The sequence below is a fragment of the Schistocerca americana genome, chromosome 1, assembly GCF_021461395.2.
Source record: "Schistocerca americana isolate TAMUIC-IGC-003095 chromosome 1, iqSchAmer2.1, whole genome shotgun sequence".
Lineage (NCBI taxonomy): Eukaryota > Metazoa > Arthropoda > Insecta > Orthoptera > Acrididae > Schistocerca > Schistocerca americana.
Window position 1 is genome coordinate 256495251 of NC_060119.1, and position 21944 is coordinate 256517194.

Below are 21944 nucleotides of genomic sequence, written 5' to 3' on the forward strand. Positions count from 1 at the left end.
ACCTTACAAATATATGGCACAGAAATCATAGAATGGCGCAATTGTAACTGAGGGAAATGTATATGGCAAATTGTATAATGGTCTTAATAAGAACAGATTGATAGATAATAGACAAAATGATTTCAGGTGAAACTAGTCAGCGGAAAAAAATGTCTGTATTTGTGACACGCAGTAGGGAACAGAGACAAACAATACTTTTCATGATATAGGAGCCTTAGTTATATGTCCCACCTAGCTCTGCATGAAGCCATTCGTTAAATTACATATTTATAAATGATATGCCAAATAGGCTTTTAGTAATTGATAACAGCGTTTGCAATGCAGAATACAGTGGAAATATACTAAAGCGCCAAAGAAACTGGTATAGGCATCCGTATTCAAATACAAAGCTACGTAAACAGGCAGAATACGGCGCTGCGGTCGACAACGCCTATATATGTTAGAACGGTTACTGCTCATACAATGGCAGATTATCAAGATTTAAGTGAGTTTGGAAGTGGTGTTATAGTCGGAGCACGAGTGATAGGAGACAGCATCGCCGACGTAGCGATGAAGTGAGGATTTTCCGTACGATCATTTCACGAGTGTGCCGTGAATATCAGGAATCCTGTAAAACATCAAATCTTCGACATCGATGCGGCCGGAAAAAGGTCCTGCAAGAACGGGACCAATGGCGACTCAAGAGAAACGTTTAACGTGACAGAAGTGCAACCCTCACGCAAATTGCTGCAGATCTGAATGCTGGGCCGTGAACAAGTGTCAGATTGCGAACCATTCAACGAAACATCATCGATATGGGCTTTCGGAGCCGAAGGCCCACTCGTGTACCCTTGATGACTGTACGACACAAAGCTTTAAGCCTCACCTGGGCCTGTCACAACCGACAATGGACTGTTGATGACTGGAAACATGTTGAGTGATCGGACAAGACTCTTTTCAAATTGTATCGAGCGGATAGAGGTGTACGGGTATGGAGACAGCCTCATGAGTCCTTGGACCCTGCATGCCAGCAGGGGACTGTTCAAGATGGTGGAGGCTCTGTAGTGATGTGGGGCGTGTGCAGTTGGAGTGATATGGACCCCTGATACGTCTAGACACGACTCTGCCAGCCAGCTTGTCTCCGTCTCGCAGTCCAGGTGTCAGGGAGTTGTTCCCCTGGAAGACGACAGATTCGTGCCTTCCCATCGGCATGATGAAGAAGGTATCGGGATTCATCAGACCAATTAACGCTCTGTCACTGCACCAACGTCCAGTGCCGATGGTCACGTATCCATTTCAGTCGTAGTTGACAGTGTCGTGGTGTAAACATTGGCACATGCATGGGTTGTCGGCTGCGGAGGCCCATCTCTACCAGTGTTAGGTGCACTGTGTGTTCAGACACACTTGTACATTGCCCACCATTAAAGTTTGGTGTTATTTCGGTCACAGTTCGCCTCCTGTCTCGTTTTACCACTCTGCTCAACATACAACGTCCGACATCTATAATGAGGGATGACCGCCCAACCTTACGACGTTTTGATGTGGTTTGGCCTTGGTTTCGCCATGTGTTGAAGGCACTCACCACAGCACTCCTCTAACACCCAACAAGTCGTGCAGTTGCTGAAGCGTTCGTGCCGAGCCTCCGGGCCATCAGACTCTGCCCTTGGTCAACCTCATAGATAGCGTACTATTCCTTCGAAGTAAAACATTGTGTAATTATCTGACACTATTTCACCACTATCTGCCTGCTTCACATCACTTAAACCAATTACATCAGATGAATTCTCAATTGCGAATAGTGACTACCATCAGCTATAGAATGGAATGACGGCAGTGAAAATCTGTGCAGGACCTGGACTCGAACCCGGTAATCCCGCTTATCGCGAGCGGTCGCCTTACCATTTGGCTATCCGTGCACGATTCACGGCCAGACCGAAACTTCCATATGTCATCAACCATACGTCTGCGATCTGTACTCGCGCATTCCCGTACAGATCAGACGTAATCGCGATAAGCGGGATTACCGGGTTCGAGTCCAGGTCCGGCACAGATTTTCACTGCCGTCATTCCATTCTATAGCTGATGGTAGTCATTATTCGCAATTGAGAATTCATCTGATGTGTTTCGTAACGGCTGTGGTCGCCGCAGTCAGCAGAATAACACAGGCACTGCAATCTCGTATAAACCAATTATGTTCACTCCAGGTTTGTCCATTTCTCTCCTCAGATTTTTCAGTTTTCCTGCTCTTTGAAATGGTCTTACGTTCAGTATCCTGATCCTGATTTGATGACACTCCCTGAAGTAATAGCCACCTGGAGATCCGAATGGGGGAGCAGTAACACCTCGGAAATTTTTTACTCCAGGTGCGGCCATCAGTATTCGCAATCTTCCAACGTACAGTAAATGCAATAATGTGATAGTCTTTCCAATTCCTTTACACGTTGCAGAATCACGGCCGAAGAACCAGACTATGACTGGTTTCGCTCATGAACATCGATATTGATCGAGGGCAGGGCTCGCCGCAGCAAAGGCGGTGATTAACGGGAGCAGACCACACACAGCAGCAGGCTGGCCTGCTACCGAACACTCACGTTCAGAAAAAACAGAACACCTTGAATAACTAGAGACAGGACGTTCATATTCACCCGACATGTATATTAGGATATTCTGCAGAAACGATATAATCATTTAAACCATGTCGGCCCGCGGTTCAAGGTCAACATCGATATCGTGGGGCAACACCACCTATCGGTAGAGTGTGCCTGCGGCTATAGTTGTCGCTATAAACCGAAGGTAACGGGTCAGTGTAATTTGAGTAGACGTGCAGGATGCCTCGCAAATTGAATGCACGAACCGTACCTTCAAATCAATGAGTTTGAAAGAGGGTGCATTTTTGGCATGAGGGAATGTGATGCATCCATCCGGGAAATTGCTGCTCGTGTTTCTGCAGAACAAGGGAGGGGGATCGAGAATGGTTCACGGAAGGCCGTACAACACGACAAGACGGCTCAGATTGCACCACCCAGATTAACCCCCCCGCCCGTGCCCCGTTGTGACGGTACGTCACATAAATATTGACGTTTTTATCGGTTGTAAACCGTAGTTAACGTATTTTATGAATATAATTAGTATAAAAGATACAGTTAATGTTCTTGAAACAACTGATATGCAGCGATAATTTAAGAGTAGCATCTTTATTTAATGTCTATGAAAATAAAAAAAAAAGGATCGAAAGAGACGAGATTGTACGGCGGAGGAGGAAGGACGTACTTTATGGTACATACAATGTTTTGTTTCGCGATACGGAAGGCAGCCATTGAGCAGCTACACATATTTTATGTAAGTTATTCTGTATTCTACTAAAATAAACTTATTATTATTATCACAAAATGAATTTCTTTGTAGTAGTTGTCACCTCAAATGCTCACAGTGGCTAATTATTTTTAATAAGCATTTTTTCATTAATTTGCGCTGCGGGAAGCTCATCTTCCGATGCAGCCTCTGGTCGGCCATTACGCGCCGAAGTATTAATTCATTTTTCAGTGTTAACAGTAACTGTAAATGCGAGAGATTTCGTTGTAAGAACCATTTTAAATTGCAACAGATAATTAATTTACGTTAAAACTCATTTTTATATTATACAGATTCCATGAGTTCAGTAAGTTTTTTCTTTGCCGCTCCACGGCAACAATCGAAATTCTCTCGAGCCTTGCATTGCAATCAATAAATAGATATTAACAAAATTACATTCAATTTAGTTTGCGGCAACTATATTTTAGTCATCACGTTCAAAATCCAAAGTTGGTACATGAATAACAGCTGCCCTTCAAGAACCCGTTTCATATGTACTTATGCACGTCCGTAAAAGTGATAACAAAAGATAATATCCCTGAGAGAAAGAATCATGCTCTAACAAAAGAAAAATTAATGTTGATAAATTAAAAATATATTATATATATATATATATATATATATATATATATATATATATAATTTTTTATATAATATCGTAACAAATGGCGCCGACGTAACACCGTGAAGATCGACACCTCTTCCGAATGGCATTGCAGGACACATCTGCTTTCTTCTCGGCTCTGGCACAAAAGTGGAACACATCTTACACTATCAGGACTGACAGTCCATTGCTGTTTATTACGGCAATGGTAACGTGCGCGTCATCCGCATCTCCGCCTACCTTTGACGAATGCGCAGAAACATGCTAGACAGCAATGGTGTATGAAACGACGTCACTGGAGACAGGAATGGCATCAGATAGTGTTTTCGGACGAATACAGGTTCTGTTTCTTGGGAAACGAAGGCCGCATTTTGGTTCACCGCAGACAGGGGGAGCGGCATCTCAGTGACTGCATTCGCACAAGACATACAGCGCCAACTCAATCTCTTATGACGTGGTATGCTGTTGCTGCACGAACATGTGCCCTCTTGATGTCACAGTATGTTAGCGTTTCGCCCTGGCCCGCCAGATCACGAGACTTGTCGCCAATCAAATATGTATGGGACATGGTGAAATGACAGGTGCAGTGCTGTGACCCAATGCCAACCACACAGCTGAACTTTGGAACCAGGTGAATCCAGCATGGATGGCTGTACCACAGGGTGCCATTTGCGCCTCATATGCGTCGATGTCATCACACTTGGAACAAGTTATCGTGGCTCATGGCAGACCCTTTGACTGTTAGGCAACAGGACACATGCTGACCCGTGGCGACTGAAATGCTGATCATTTGTGCGGAACATAATAGTGTACGTATCCTGTGAATACGAACGTCCTATCTCTAGACGTCCAAGGTGCTCTGTTTTCTCCTGAATGCGAGTGTATAACAAGCGGAAAAATACTCCTATACTCGCACCAAATACGCCAATACGTTCCTGTTTATTCAAAAGACTCTGATTGGAAATTGGGGTACCAGCTGTCTCATTCTACCTTCCTCAGCACCTGTAAAATTTCCCCAAAAATTGTGGCAGGCGAACACATTCGCGCTTTTTTTTTGCTATATCATACTGCTACTATGTCATTCTTTGCACTGCTGCTGCCTCTTCCCACTGTCACTCTCTCTCTCACACCTCCTCGTTGTCACTGTCACATCCTCTGTCTCTGGCTCTCTCCCACTTCCACTTTCTCCTTCTCTTTATGCCTCTTCCAATGGTATTGTCTTCTTTAACCATTTGCTAGCACTTTTGGTATGTCCATTATTTTGCCTGCGGTCTTGGCGACCACGACAGTTCACTACTGTGAGAAAATGAAGCGCCTACAGCCGTCTTTATGATCTTTTTTATTGTGTAGCTACCTGTTTCGGCGCTTCAGTGCGCCATCTTCAGGCCTTAGTTGGCCTTAGTTGATGCTGAAGGGGTTATCACGATTCATACATACGCTGCGTCAGTTGTCAACATAACTGGTTTACGCTAACTGTAACTGTGATGTCAGCATTCCATCCATCACCTGCCAACTGACTGGAAAACCATCCAAAATACATCCACAGAAAGTGTCAGCGGATTCCATGTGGTATACCATAGAAAATATAACAAAATATACAACAAATATATACAACATAATATACAACAGAATATACCATCCAAATACAACATCCAAAGATACCATGTGGTATTCGCTGACATTTGTCTATGGTTGTTGTATTTTAAATGGTTCTCCAGTAGATGGTTGGAGTGCTGGCATCACAGTTACAGATAGTCAGCGCAAACCAGTTATGTTGGCCACTGACACAGCGTATATATGGATCGTGATAATCCCTTCAGCATCAACTAAGGTCTGAATGATGGCGTACTGAAGCCGAAACTGATAGCTATAGGATAAATAAGATCACAAGGATGGCTGTAGGTGTTTCATTTTCTTACAATTTTCTAACACTGTTCTGTCACAGTCAACTATGTTCCACTGCCACTGTGTCCCTTTTCTCTGTCACAGACGCAGCCATTGGCTCCTTCGCTCTTTCAGTACCTCAACCACTGTCTGCTATCTTCCAGTATTTATTACTTCTGCGTGTCTTTCCTACTGCTACTGTCTCCTTCTCTCTCAACATAAAAAAGTGACAAAATATTCGCACCGCATAATGCTTGAGAAAATGTTTTAAGTTGATGAGGCAGACAGAATAATGCAATTAGTACCCACTTTCAGTCTGTCTTTTAAGCAGGAGCATACAACCTTTTCTGTGCTCCGATAGGATCATTTTTCCGCTGGTTCCCTTCATCTTCATCACCAATGAAAAATTATAGTCATTGACGTACCTCTCGTTTGAATATGGTTACTTTTATCAGATCACCAGAGGTTTAGCTTTCGGAAAGGTAGTTTTCTTTTTAGTTCAAAAAATGCTGATTACGTCACGAAGACTTAACATACTGGCCTTGCAATCCGAGAGAAGAACTATACATGAGCACTGAAAAATTTTCGGTTTTCGTGTTGCAGCCAATTTTTACGAGAATTAGGATGCATTATTTACTTACAAGGGGAGGCCACGACATTGTGATCTAATTTACTGTGTAGCTACCAGTTTCGGCGCTTCAGTGCGCTATCTTCAGGCCTTAGTTGATGTTGAAGGGGTTATCACGATTCATGTATACGCTGCGTCAGTTGCCAACATAACTGGTTTACGCTACCTGTAACTGTGATGTCAGCACTCCAACATCAACTGCCAACTGACTGGAAAACCATCCAAAATACATCCGAAAAAAGTGTCAGCGGGTACCATGTGGTATACCGTAGAAAATTTAACAGAATATACAACAAATATATACAACATAATATACAACAGAATATACCATCCAAAATACAACTCCAGATATACCATGTGGTATTCGCTGACATTTATCTTTGGTTGTGGCAACGGGTGCTACTGCTTCGTGATAACTCACGTTTCCATATCGCAAATGTCGTAACGTAGGTGTTACGCCAACTCTAGTGGTAGGCACTAGAGCAACAGCCCTATAGTCCTGATCTCTCTCCATGCGACTACCATGCCTTCGGTCGCTTAAAAATGACCTCGAAGTGTTGACGATTCCTGTCGGAAGACGATGTACAGCAGACAGTTACGGAGCTCTTCACGCAGCAGTTTACCAAACGGATGAGATTTTGACTGGTTGGCATAGCGACCCTAGAGTGTACGGTCTTTGAACAGAAACTTGTTAATCGTTCCTTATAACAGTCAGCTGCCTGAGGCGCGGTGAGCTGCCTCCGACGAAAGAAAGGCCTGCCAGCAAATACGTGACGTCATGCTTAGCGCTCCACGTAAACCGCAACATTAGTGAGGGCTGTTGACCTTGGTCACTAGGTTGCGGGATACCTCAAGGAAATTGCGATGGTGCGTTTAATTCCTGCGCTTTTATTCTTCATTACCAATGAAAAACTACAGTTTTTGACATACCTCTCGTTTGAATGTGGTTATTTTTATCAGATCAGCAGAGATTTAGCTTTCTGAAAGGTAGTTTTTAGTTCGAAAAATGCTGATTACGTCACGAAGACTTAAGATACTGGCCTTGCAATCCGAGAGAACTATACATGAGCACCGAAAAATTTTCGGTTTTCGTGTTGCAGCTAATTTGTACGAGAATTTGGATGCATTATTTACTTACAAGGGGAGGCCATGACATAGAGATCAAGGATTTACTTCAGACTTTGTACACCTTTAGTAGGCCATTAAAACAACATAATGTGCAAGTATAACTGTGCACTACTCTGGCTATTCGTAGAAAATCTGAAAGGAAGTATGACGTGTCTGAAAACTGAGTTAATGGAACAATGTTGAAACTGAACAAGCTTCAGGGGACGTCCGCCCCGAACAAACAGAATGAACGATAATGAACAAAATGAGTTAAAAAAGTGATTAGTGCTCAAGGTTCATAAGATGATCGTGTATGAGGCGACGGTTCGATTTCCGTTCAAGCATAATTACCAATCAATTACTTTTCATCACTGGTCATATTATTTAATTTATGTGACATTTGAGACGTAATGTAATGAAAAAGAAAACCACTTGGATTTGCATTAAGTATTTGCATGTAGTTTCAATTTGTTTTCCGTGTCTGTATGACAAATAATATCCTGCAAAGTGTGATGTCGAGAGCACATACGACAAGTGATTGTACATTACTCTTGTGGTCTGTCACATTGAGACTTACTATATTACTGATTGCGAATAACTCCATTCGCATCCTTATTTATCGAGGTTTGACTTGAGCGATCCAAGCCTGACCCTCGTCGTTGAAAATTTAATTAAAAATAGTAAATAGCCAAGTAAAATACGAATTTAACTATAACTTCATGAAAATTCATGTTTTTTTTTCCTCACATAAATTAAATCAAGTGATCAGTGATGAAGAAAAAATAGATTAAAAGAAGCGTTTGCGGGGTTCATTACGTCATTATGTAATTATTTAACTGTCGGCGACAGTGCATGGGAATTTACTTTGCAATAAGAAAATAAAAAATAAAATCTATAGCTGTAAAAAAGTAAAACTAAAGCCGAATATGAGAGCGATACCAAAACTTAGACGTCGGACACTAGTAAGGATCGAACCCGAACCAAGGCTTACCATTCACGTGCACTATCATCTACGCTATGAGAACAACTTATAGGGTTATTTTACACATAAGCCCCCTTGTCAGTAAAGAAGAAAGAATATCACATGTGAAATACTCTGTGTCAATTATCAAATTACGCATGAATTTATGTAATGTTCACACAAGTAAGCTTTATGCAAATTAAATGTTTGATGTTCAAAAGCATTCAGAGATGGTTTGTATACTAATTTCTTCCCTTAGAACTAATGCGTTCTCCACGCCTCGCTTGCTGTTAGCGAATTCCAACCACTTTTTTATATCATTTTGTTCGTTGCATTTGTTCGGGGCGGACGTCCCATAACACCCATTGAAGTTCACTGTTGATCCGTTCACTCAGTTTCTTCATTACAGAAGGCAGTTAACCGTCTGACTGAACACGCTGAGCTACTGTGCCGCCAAACCACTTGACCACAATGACTTCTTGCTGCTGGAACATCCGCACAAATACATCACTTTCATAGTAGACGCATAAGACTTTTCTTGAGATTTTCTCGGAATTGCAAGAGTAGTATACCTTATTATTTGCGCATTATGTTGTTTTGATAGCCTATTATAGGTTTACAAAGTCTAAAGTAACTGCGTGATCCCAACGTCGTGGCATGTCCTTGTTAGAATAGGTATCACAAGTGCGGCAGTAGAAGTATTGACAATATCTTTGCTTGGACTTTATGGCTTGACACTCAACAGTCTTTTTAGGATATCACGAAATACATGGAAGGTAGTAAGCAAAGCGCGCCAAGCAATTAAAACAAAGTTTATGTCACACTACGGCCAAATGCTTCAGATGTTTCTCGCGGCTGTCGTCTCAACTTGCCACTCTGGCGGGCCACGTGGGCTACCCTGCAAGCGCGAGGCCCGATTTAGATAGGCCTAAAACTGCATCCTACTCGACTCTAACCAACATCAACATCTGCACATGAGGCCGAAGTCTACTACTGGACACTGACAGCTGTTGGGAAAGAAACACAACATCCTTTGGACAAGCAACAATACCAGTTTCCTGTTACACTTGTATCTTATTTCTGGTAGCAAGTAGTTCATGCGTATGGTACTTACATTGCTGACGGAATGAGAACTTACGGTGCGACATGAGTTGCGGCCAGCTCAGTGGGAACGAATGCATTGCGTGAAGCCCAGGAGACGGCGGTAGTCCTTGGGAGGAAACCGGAGCATACGCTGCTACAACACAACAACACAACGCATGTTTCACTGCAACAAGTGCTGATACCTTGCGTCATAGGCAAGAGAGCTTTAGTACAGCGTGGCCAATAAGAACCACGACTATTTCTGTTGGGATTAAAGATAAGGAAGGTCTCAATGTCTAGTTTATGTTGCAGCAGCACCATAGCACTGCGCCCGTGAGATTCTTAACCTTAATTAGCGGCATTAGTAAAAAATGGTTTGTTTAAAGTTTGAGTGATGGTGGGACTGTGTTACTTGGTCTGTATAGAATTACAATCTAAATTATTTAACGAGGATGAGAAAAAAAAGTTTTTGGTCTGGAATGGTTGAATCAGCTCACGAAGCAAAATGGAAGCTTCATCAGAGAGGTTGTCTAGATTTTTCTTCATGAGGTCAGACGTACCTAAAGGCCATTATGTAATTATTTAACTGTCGGCTACAGTGCATGGGAATTTACTTTGCAATAAAAAATAAAAACTATAACTATAAAAAAAATAAAACTAATGAATAAGAGAGCGGTACCAAAACTTAGACGTGGGACACTAGTAAGGATCGAATCCGAACGAAGGGCTCACCATTCGCGTGCACTATCATCTTGTGGTGTGCGTACTGTAAGACCTTCAGTACACACACCATCAGATTATTTGACTTGTCGCTCTAACGAAGTAGGCGAGTGTCAGCAATATGTCTCGTGGTCTTATTGTGGCGTGTTTATCTTCTGCCGTTAGGTCAGACGATAGAAATGCCACTTGCACGCTTAGAGTAGCAGATTGATGGTGACCAAAATTGACAATCTGAAGTTCCTTTCGTATTGGTACGTTAACCGTATTCTCACATATATCTCTGATACTTGACAAAAGTGTCTATACATTTATCTTCATGGCTATGTACAGGAATATGATATTCTTATTAGGCGCAGACTGAAACTTGACTATAAACTGGTACAGACAAATCCAGACTGATACAGACTGGTGCAGGCAAATGCAGACTGACAAATTGGAGGTCTGTACACTTGTTATAATACCTCGCACATTCATGTCTCACTGCGCGAGTGTGATCTGCGAGGAGAAAAGGTTCTACATTAGCAGCAATCTCATTGGCTGCGTTACATATTAATACATGGATCGGCGGAAGCAGAATTTGGTCCGTCTCTATGGCAGCGCCATCTCGTAATGTGGAGACGGACGAGCGCTGTGCCTGCACTGTTGTGCTTAGCGGGGCACGCTCTAGTGGGAAAGGTGTGTACACGCTGACTACGCAGAACTATGTACACAACACATCCATGCTATGAGAACTACTTAGAGGGTTATTTTACACATAGGCCCCCTTGTCAGTAAAGAAGAACGAATATCACATGTGAAATACTCTGTGTCAATTATCAAATTATGCATGAATTATGTAATGTTCACACAAGTAAGCTTTATGCAAATTAAATGTTTGATGTTCAAAAGCGTTCAGAAACGGTTTGTATATTGTTAATTTCTTCCCTTCGTAACCTAGACATGAGCTAGGATATTCGTAAGTCCACTATATGCACTCATTATCTGAAATAATGACTGTTATATGAATTTAACTGATTTTATTTGAGTAAGAACTAAATCAATAAGCCTTTCCTATCATGTAAAATAACAGATAATATCGTTTAACCGTTCAAACTAAGTTCAGATCGGTAGTTTCATGACGGAACGATCTAGTGTTTCAGTGAGATATCGTTAATTGTTAGATTGTTTAAACTGACCACTCATTTTCCGACAGTCTTGTCCTTTAAAGTAATTTTCTCTTGTGTGTAGTAAGATTAATTAACTTATAAGGTCAAGAAACATCTTATGTGCCGCCAACCACCATTGCACTTTTGGATTTACAAAATATGAAACTACGTATACTAAAAAAATTTAGTTTTACAGGAAAAGTATTCAAAATTAAATGCTTTCATCATCCTGTACCGAATAACAGACAGTTTCATAATTCATGAAGTGCTTCATTTCGAGAAATATCTTGTATTTCCTAAGACATAATGCAAAGGTAAGCAAGCCGTGATAGGAACGCTTCAAACTGAACACTAACTGTATCTGGTGGACCACTTGAGTTTGCGGGCGCGACGGCGTCATTGCATAAATCCAACGTTAATTAACTCGGGAACGGCGCAACGTATCGACTTTTTTTCTAAAGAGTTATTTCCAAGCGAAACCTACCTGGCAACAAGCTTACAAGCTTTTCAGATTGTTTCTGACATCCTGCACAGGGAAATCTTCCTACCTTATAACTTTGACGTGTCATATGGTGTAATGAGGGCTTAGCATACAGCACTGAAGAACCACAGCGGTAGTAGGGAGTTGGGGTTACGAGGGCACTTTTGAAATCGAATTTATATGCAAATTATTTAAGTTGATCAATTAATCGCCCCCCACTCCCGACCACACCCGCCCAACCCCGTCCTTGACCATGCCCACCCCCTGGATGACATCACATGTTTTTCTCAGCCTGCACGTCGGCCCCTGCCTCTCTCCATCCGCCTCCCCTCCCTCACCCCCCCTACCCCATCCTACCCTATTGGTGGAAATTTTGAATTTTGGTGGAAATTTTGAATTTTGGTGGTAATTTCGAATTTTGGTGGTAATTTCACATTTTGGTGATAATTTCGAATTTTGGTGGTAATTTCGAATTTTGGCGGAAATTTCGTTGTCCCATGGCTGTGCTGAAAATCCAATCCATCCCCCACCTGGGGACTGACGGGAAATTAAAATTGGTGGTGACCTTTCCGGCACTCGAACCCTGGTCGTCCTGGGTGGAAAGCCCAAGTGCACCTCCCATAATACAATTGAACCACCACAGGCTAGAGAGGAAGATTAGATTATTGTAATTTATTTAATTTGGCCGGGAAACTGACCCAAAGATTGATCCTAACTACACAATTCATCACAAAGAATGGGCCTAATTACACAACCATATGCATAGCGCTACACAAGGACGGCATAAAAGCGAAATACATGTAAAAAATTGGCGACACCTTACAACTGGTGTTATCTTGCTGGGAAAAAATTTCCGAATACCACTCGAAAATAGAGACAGACGCACTCAAACCCTACCCTTAACCCACAAGCTGGCAGGAAAAAGGCAGGGGATTAAGGTACTAACGTTGTTATTTTTAGTGGGAAATACGTTCAACTGACGAGGCGCTGGTTTTCGACAGAGAGGACTTTAAAAAGTGTATTACCTGTAAGCAAACAGTACCTATCGCTGCTTGACGTCAGATTTCGCTACAGATAGATGCCTGGTCAAAACCCCACCTGCGGCCCAGGTAATCGAACCCAATAACCGCTATCACAACTGATGAAAAAAATTGCGTCACAGCTCGAATTACACTTCGAAATTGTCATGAAAAAACCAGTATTCGTAATCAACGGATCATAATGCAGCATATGTACTGGGAAAATCGTCGTCCTAAAAGACTACAGAGGGATTGGTAATTGAACGTGCATTCTCTTCAATGTACAACCACAAACTGCCAGAAACCGTGGCCCTCACCCCTCCCTCCCTCCCTCCCCCATCCTGCCTTCCACCATCCACCGATTTACATGGAGATCACATGCTTCTTCAAATGGCCGGCTACTCCTCCGACCATCTTGCAGCGCATGGACAGCCCGCTGTCCACCCTCTGCTGTTTTTCTACCGAGCCCTCTATGGCCGCAGGCCTCATCACGCCTTTTGCGTTCCGTAGCGATATGCAGTATGCCTGGACGCAACGCTCCTAGGGAGCGCAAAAGGGAAATTTCTTAGCATACCCCCCCCCCCCCCCCCCCTCACCAACCGGAGAACTTTCCAGAAGGCTATTTCAGAAGTCAGCTGCTTGCGAAACAGGAAGACCCTGCCGCCTAAAGCGAGCGCTGTTTAAAGTTACGTTGTGCAAGACGCGACAGTTGGCTGCGACTGCGACACTGCCCCTCCTCTTTTCCCACCCTGGCAGACGGCGACACGGCCGCAACACGACTGGAGTCGTCGCTGTTTCCCAAGCTCCGGTCGGCGGCGGCGGATTCAAATAATAAAAAAAATAAGAATTCCGATTTTCTTGCTGTAAAAAATACTGTATGTTAATGCAACAAAGTTACATCGGCTCCCAGAGTTAGTTTTTCGATACAGATTCTCCTTTTACTTTAAAAAATTGAAAAGTATCTCTTCCGGTTTTGCGTGTTTTTTTTTCGCTGTATATTACTTCTCTATCAATTGTGAGGAAAGTAAAAGGCACAAAAAATTGATGTTTGCGTATCTTACAGTTTCACATCACAGCTTGATAATGAGGTGTCTATTTTTCCGATATTCGTCACAAGTAACCTACTGCATTAAATTTTAAATTGTGTACAGTGAAAAATGTGGTCGCTGGCTACTTTACGTATGGTTCACGTTAGGTCATACATCGTTGCCGATGAAAAGAAGCTAACTTATCGAAATTATTTTTAAAGTTGAGATCAGAATGATATCGATCTCCGTTTCCGAGATTTGGGCTCATATATCTCCGGGAGCGTCGCGACTAGCCGCCAGTTCAGTCGACGCGCAACGAGAATCGTGTGGTCATCACACGATAGAGAATGCATTTGTTTTGTTTCGCTGACACATTTGGACCTAATGAAACCATTTTATGTCATATACTTCTCCGGTATGAGTTACTAATATTTCTCCATATGCTCTTGACAATTTCATTTAAAATGCCACGAAATGTAGGTTTCTTAAAGCCAAGTGATCAAGCAGAACCCATTTTCTTGGTTTTGCTGAGGCATCTGAACCTGTTCCAAGCTTTCTTTCTCGTTTATTTCTCTGATACGAGTCCCGAATATACCTCCATCTGTTTTTGCACATTTCACCTAAAATTCCAATGAAAGATAAGTTTATTAACAATAAGCGCACGATAGCGTCATTGCATTGTTTCAAGTTCTTGATAAGATAGAGTTACACCTTAAACATCTCTAGAATTTTCATTCTGAACGTCTACAGTATACACTGGCAGAAATGTGGAAGAAATAATGTCCGTGCTTGTTCACAAAATTTCCCCAAATTACACTTGTCGGTTTCTCCCATGCAGAAACTTTTGGAACAAGCTAAGGCAACTTTCATAGCCGACTGACTCTTTATTCCCATCCAAATGAACTTCCATATTCTTATATTCTGACAGCATACATCGTTATGGATGACATGAACATTTAATCTTGCCAAGCTGCACTCAAAAAATGACTCCAGGATTTACAAAAGACGAATTTCAATTGTGAATTGTGTCAGACCAGAAGGGCCTTGTAAAACAGTAGTGCACTTTTGGCACAAGTTTTTTGAGCACCATCTTCTACCAATGAATTGAAGTGAATGTGACAAATTACTTATTGCAGCATACTGTTTGCGCAATCTGTTGAGAAACGCCTTCCTCAAAAACGAACATCTATTGATTATAGAAAGCTGTACAACAATCTGTTGGTGGTTTTTCACAACTAGAAGGTATCATCAAGACACCAATTTACCGTTTACTTTCAAAGTGAAGGTATTGTAAAACGTAACTTTCTCGTTGTACTTTACATTGTTCATTTTATAATGTACTTGCCGTTTTCAATTTTTATCGTCACAAAAAAGAGTAATGCGAAAATTGACCTTCAAGTTTATTTTCATCATTCTAATTCTACATCTGCATGGATTATACTGATTTTCATAACAGGCCTGAAAAATTTGCATTAATGGGAAAATATTATATAGTTCACTCACCTGCCAGTTTCAACTGTGCACCAATTTCTTCCCAAATTCTGTCTCTGAACATAGTGTCTCTATATTTAGGGTTCTTCAAATCGTAAAGGCAAGGATGTTGCGAGACCAGCTCACAGATCATCACATCCTGTGAGTGGCTCATTTCAGTTTTCCTTGACTGGCTCGACATCTTTCTGGCAGCCGTACGCCTTTGTGTCGTGCGACTTCCGTCGCAACACTGCTCACTGGTGCAGTGCTGCGGCAGCTGCCGCAACAGTCGCGCGTCGCATCCCAAACTCGAACTGCGCATGCGCCAGCAGGCAACTTCTGACGTCACGTAGCGACCCGTCGCAGTCGCTAGTGTGCGTCGCGTCTTGGACAACATACCTTAACACCGGCATCCCTCAGAACAGTGATAAATGACAGCTATCCCGACCGAGGGAGATCTGCGGCCTGTTAGGGAACTCGCCCGTAGCAGCCTGCCGTTCTGTGCTTGACTATTTAACATCAATGCAACTCCTGTAATAAGCAAGTATTAAAAAAGAAACATGCAATCGCGGCCATAATAAACGTTCTCTTTCCACGAAAGAGACTTGCGGTACACGGCTGTTAGAAGGGGGGCAAGTTCTTTCGCGTACTCTGTGTAGAATCGAATTGGTATCCCGTCAGGTCCAGTGGACTGTGTTGAGTGATTCCAGTTGCTTTTCTATTTCTTGGACACTTATTTCGATGACAGCCATTTTCTCGTTTGTGCGAGGATTGAGAGAAGGAACTGCAGTGCGGTCTTCCTCTGTGAAACAGCTTTGGAAAAAGGTGTTTAGTATTTCAGCTTTACGCTTGTCATCTTCTGTTTCAATGCCATCATCATCCCGGAGTGTCTGGATATGGTGTTTCGAGCCACTTACTGATTTAACGTAAGACCAGAACTTCCTAGGATTTTCTGTCAGGTCGGTACATAGAATTTTACTTTCGAATTCACTGAACGCTTCACGCATTGCCCTCCTTATGCTTTGACATCGTTTAGCTTCTGTTTGTCTGAGAGGTTTTGGCTGCGTTTACACTTGGAGTGAAGCTCTCTTTGCTTTCGCAGTAGTTTCCTAACTTTGTTGTTGAACCACGGTGGGTTTTTCCCGTCCCTCACAGTTTTACTCGGCACGTACCTGTCTAATACGCATTTTACGATTGCCTTGAACTTTTTCCATAAACACTCAACATTGTCAGTGCCGGAACAGAAATTTTCGTTTTGATCTGTTAGGTAGTCTGAAATCTGCCTTCTATTACTCTTGCTATACAGATAAACCTTCCTCCCTTTTCTATATTCCTATTAATTTCCGTATTCAGGGATGCTGCAACGGCCTTGTGATCACTGATTCCCTGTTCTGCACTTACAGAATCGAAAAGTTCGGGTCTGTTTGTTATCAGAAGGTCCAAGATGTTATCTCCACGAGTCTGTTTTCTGTTTAATTGCTCGAGGTAATTTTCGGATAGTGCACTCAGTATAATGCCACTCGATGCTCTGTCCCTACCACCCGTCCTAAACATTTGGGTGTCCCAGTCTATATCTGGTAAATTGAAATCTCCACCTAAGACTATAACATGCTGAGAAAATTTATGTGAAATGTATTCCAAATTTTCTCTCAGTTGTTCTGCCACTAATGCTGCTGAGTCGGGAGGTCGGTAAAAGGAGCCAACTATTAACCTAGCTCGGTTGTTGAGTGTAACCTCCACCCATAATAATTCACAGGAGCTATCCACTTCTACTTCACTACAGGATAAACTACTACTAACAACGAGAAACACGCCACCACCAGTTGCATGCAATCTATCCTTTCTAAACACCGTCTGTGCCTTTGTAAAAATTTCGGCAGAATTTATCTCTGTGTCTCTCAGGGTACATTCGTGTCTATCACCCAAACATATAAGGCAATCCCATTAAATATACAGGTATTGGTTCATTGGGTCAGGTGGTCATTATCGTACTCGCTTCCACAAACCATAGTAAAGTTTCATCACCTATACTGTATGGTGAGCAATCCAACAAACTACCAATCATATGACAGGCCTACTCTATTGTTCCTTCATAGGCAATTTAACACATTGTTTTTCGGTTGTAACACACCCAATCAGTGTACACTGCCATACAGTTTGTTTTTTCTACCATGACTTAGAGATCCGTGTCAGCTGCTGCTAAACCGACATTAACATGTTTCGACCATCTGGCTCTCACAGAAAGCTGAACATCGCATGGCATATACTACACAGCTACCACAACACAGGTTGGTGTAAATAAAACACAGAGGCGATATTTCTCATTGACAAAAATGTGGAAGAATTCGCAACATATGGAGACCGGAAGAGTTTGTGACATTGTAAAGCCCTTCCAACAGCTACTGGAAGGTACACTTATTCTCCTGTACACTTAATCTCATCTTCCTCATTGACAGGGTTGCGGATGTCTCGGTGTTCCATTTCGGAAAGCATTGTTCCTTCATTTTGCAGTCATGTACATGGTTACTGTTCCAGAGTCGACCATCGCTGGAAGGTGCTGTTCACAACACGCATGGGGTTGTACAATGAAAAAGAGGTACCGGCGCTTTATTGGTGAAAAAAAATTGATTAAAAACGTATGGAGGGCATCGCAGCATATGGAAATTGAACCATACTTTAGCATGGAGGAACACTACCAAACAACTGTATGGAGGTGATGTCCTCTACATTTAATCCCATGCTTCACAGCGACAAGTAGCAGTTATCTGGTGTTCCGCCAAGGATCCCTCTATCTTAGTCGAGAGGTGTCAGTTAACCATTATGCAGTAATCACCAGCTTACCCAGTGGACGGTCGGGGTTGAAAGATACCATTGATAATACACACTGCAATAGCTAGCGAGATCAATTGTACCCAGAAGTCGGAGAGAGCTAATTTCCTTGACATTCACGCATCTTGAGAAATCTTGTACTCTTGGGTGGGTGCCGTCCAGCAGTTATAGCCTCGGTCCACACTGTTCCTACACAAAATGTAGAATGTAGCGGTCTACTTCTGATCAAGAGCAGATTAAATCGATGCCAGTACTGCAGGGAGCGTTGGTCAAAGGCAAAATGAGGAGATCTTTCGGTCCCTAACTTTATCCTAAGAATACGAGAATGCCCTGTGACTCCCATCCACATAGAGAAAGATCGTAAATTACGCACTATGATCGAAGTACTAGAGATATTCAGGTTACTCTCTGGTATACTTTGGTGTATATGTTCGAGAATTAACGGAGAATGAACGTACCACACAGTTGGCTATTTGCATTCGCTATGGAACTCGCTAAGTCGTGGAGAGACTGTTTAGTGATGATACAGAAATTGGTACGCATCCTGCCGCATCACTGGTCGTTATTAAAATTACGACAAAATTGCTAAACTTGATCGCACTATCATTTATGTTGCTTATTATTACAGTATATCGATGGTGCCTTTTCCATCCTAGCAGTCCACTGGTAAGCTGTTGATTACCACATAATGATTGACTGACATCACTTGTTTGAGATGGAGAAAGGGTGGAGGGGGCAACACCTTCCAGGGATGGCTGACAACAAAACAGTGATCAAGTGCATGGCAACAATATGAGGAATCAATCAAATGGAACACAGCGACATCTGCTATCCCGCCACTGTCAATAATGACTTGAAATGTAGAGGTCTTCAATCACTTACGGTTAGCAGTTTGGAAACGCTCCACAATCCCTCAAAACTTTTCCAGGCTCCTTTTCTTGTGACTGTCTCTCATTTAAATTACCCATTGTGTGGGTGTGTTGTAAGATTTACACCGTACGATGTCTTGTTTTTTGGGGAACAAAAACGTGTTAATGTCAGTTTAGAATCTGACATCGTAGTCGTGGCAGAAAAAAAACTGTAATGCAGTGTACAAAGGGTGTTACAGCAGAAACAGTGGTGTAGCAAACAACGAAACAGGGACCCTCTCCTGCGACTGATAACCTTGGTAGATGGTTCTCGTACAGTACAGGCAATTAAAGTTTAAACCGATCTGAGCAAGTGGCTTCGATCACTGGCCACCTGCTCCGACGGATAAATACCTGTATATTTAATAGGATCGCCACGTATGCCCGATGCTAACATGTAGATGGTATTCGTTTTCGATATATATCGTAAGTGTCAGATGTGGTAAAAATGTATTGGATCAAGTTAGCGGAGTTTTTATAGTTCGTAATTTTTCTCTGTTGGATGGTACAGAATAACGAATGTTTGGGTGATATCCGTGAATGGACCCTGAGACACAAATATGTAGTTAAATTGATGGACTTGATTCCAAATTGTGGACAGCATTTCTACTAGAAAGCGTTAACACTATCAGTGACCCATATGTTCCTGTAAACTCAAGAAAGCTTTTTATGCAGGGTGATGGTAACAGGCGCTATGATCGTGTTTTTAATGGCGCGCTCCTTACGCAAAATGTATGTTGTGGGCTGTAGAATCACTCTGTGGTCAGCTTCAGATATCATTTCACAATAATGTTCCTCAAAAAGAACGTCACCTTTTCTCTATGAATTCCCATTTGGCCTACGTTGCGAGTGGAATCCAACTACTGGAAAAAAAAAATTACTCGCCATGCAAACTGACTCTCATGATCAATATAATTGCTTAAGCTATCACACGGATATCAACGACTTGTCGCCTGGTGGGTGGAAGAGATGAATATTGCACCATGGAGTGGTTCTTGACTGGTGTTTCTTTTTTTCCGTTGCAGCGATATCTTTTAACTAAATTTCAAACTCCCAACTATACAGGGCGAAACGGGCTCTCACTATTCGTTTCGTGAATGCTAGTATGATATAGCATCTCATTGGTAAAAGGGGACCTGTGATAGTGTATAAAACAGCAACGTTCTCTTGAATTATAGAGTGTTGTCGTCAAACGTAAACTGAATTTTTTTTTCCGACATGTGTGCCAATGTCGTGAAAGATTGTCTGAAATGGTTGTAATACACACGTGCATGGCAGTGTATTTGCAGACACTGAACGCGAGATACGGTCTCAGGTAGTGTAATTTGTTCAACAAGCTGATAGAATTAGCTTAATATAGATTTTATTCTTTCTAGTTTAAATTCTCGCTTTTTCTTTACTCCGATGGTGGTTTCGAGATAACGAGGACTTCTGCGGTGACTGGTAATTTTCGCAACAAAATAGTCGAAGCTTTTTTTTCCTGGTTTTACGCAAGGTGGACATGTCTCTGCTGATCATCTGTAATTGCTGGCGGTACACTTCGGTGGATGTCACAAAATAATGCACTGGACTCGCATTCGGGAGGACGACGGTTCAATCCCGCGTCCGGTCATCCTGATTTAGGTTTTCCGTGATTTCCCTAAATCGCTCCAGGCAAATGCTGGGATGGTTCCTTTGAAAGGGCACGGCCGACTTCCTTCCCCATCCTTCCCTAATCCTTATGAGACCGATGACCTCGCTGTTTGGTCTCTTCCCCCAAACAACCTAACCCAACCCACAAAATAATGAGATGCGAAGTGTAGTATTTGCTTATTATAGGAGTCGCTTTGATGTTAAATAGTCCCGCACATAGCAGAGGGCTGCTGCGGGCGAGTTCACTAACAGCCCGCAGCTCTCCCTCGATTGGGATAGCTGTCTTTATGACTCATTCATTACGAGTGCTGTCCAACACCAGCATCTCGTCAGTTGAACTTGTTTCTCACCAAAAAGAATAAAGATAGCACCTTACACCACTGCCTTTTTCTTGCCAGACTTCTCTATCCCTAGGTTTTGAAATATCCATTTGGTCGTATTATCGAGTCCCTGTTTTCGCAAATTATTCGAATGCTACGATGGTATCACGAAACGGTTTCCTAGCATGCCGGGGGGGGGGAGGGGAGGGGTGAGGGGGAAGTGTCGCGAAAACATCGAATTTGGAGCTACTGAATGCAGCAATTAGCAATTTATCGCACTTCCAAATTTTTTTAGGAAGAAAATTCTTCCGTTTTCACTTTCTCGCTCCAAATGTTTAATATTCGTTTATTTTTAGAGAAACTAAAATGTTAATCGCATATACTCATTTTGCACGCCATAGCTAATCGTAACTAAATTAGCACAATAGTTTGGATGCCTGTCTAATGCGAATAAAGATTTGGAGGTGAAATTTGCTCAATGTGTGTATACGTCCAATGGGTTTACTAACTGTACACTCGCACACTACCGAATTTATCTGTCATTGACTCATAAATCTGTGGCCATACAGTCGCAGAAATTAGCCTGACGACATCAGTTCTTTATTAAACTGCTTCTCGCTATTTTTCAGCTCATAACTGGTATGATTATTGTAACTAGATCTCAATGGTACTTACTATAAGTAACATTTCCACTTTCGATGTAGCACGATCTGCATTCCTAGTAGCAACAACTATTCACCATTACTGTAACTAATAAATAAATGTATAAAAATATCGTGCAAAATATGAACAAAC

The 21944-nt window shown here is 42.2% G+C and overlaps 1 protein-coding gene across 5 annotated transcripts in view; it reads right to left on the bottom strand.

Moving 5' to 3' along the window:
- Positions 1–21944, bottom strand: part of LOC124563471 (inter-alpha-trypsin inhibitor heavy chain H4-like) — a 213317-nt gene that overhangs the window by 57776 nt on the left and 133597 nt on the right. Inside the window, exon 12 of one of the 5 annotated variants that reach the window (XM_047130977.1) lies at positions 9653–9748. The exons of 1 other annotated variant lie outside the window; for it this stretch is intronic. In XM_047130977.1, the coding sequence (XP_046986933.1) occupies positions 9653–9748 (96 nt within the window). Of the gene's footprint in view, positions 1–9628; positions 9752–21944 lie in introns of all 5 variants that reach the window. 3 more of the 5 variants (XM_047130973.1, XM_047130975.1, XM_047130970.1) reach the window with 3 other exon arrangements.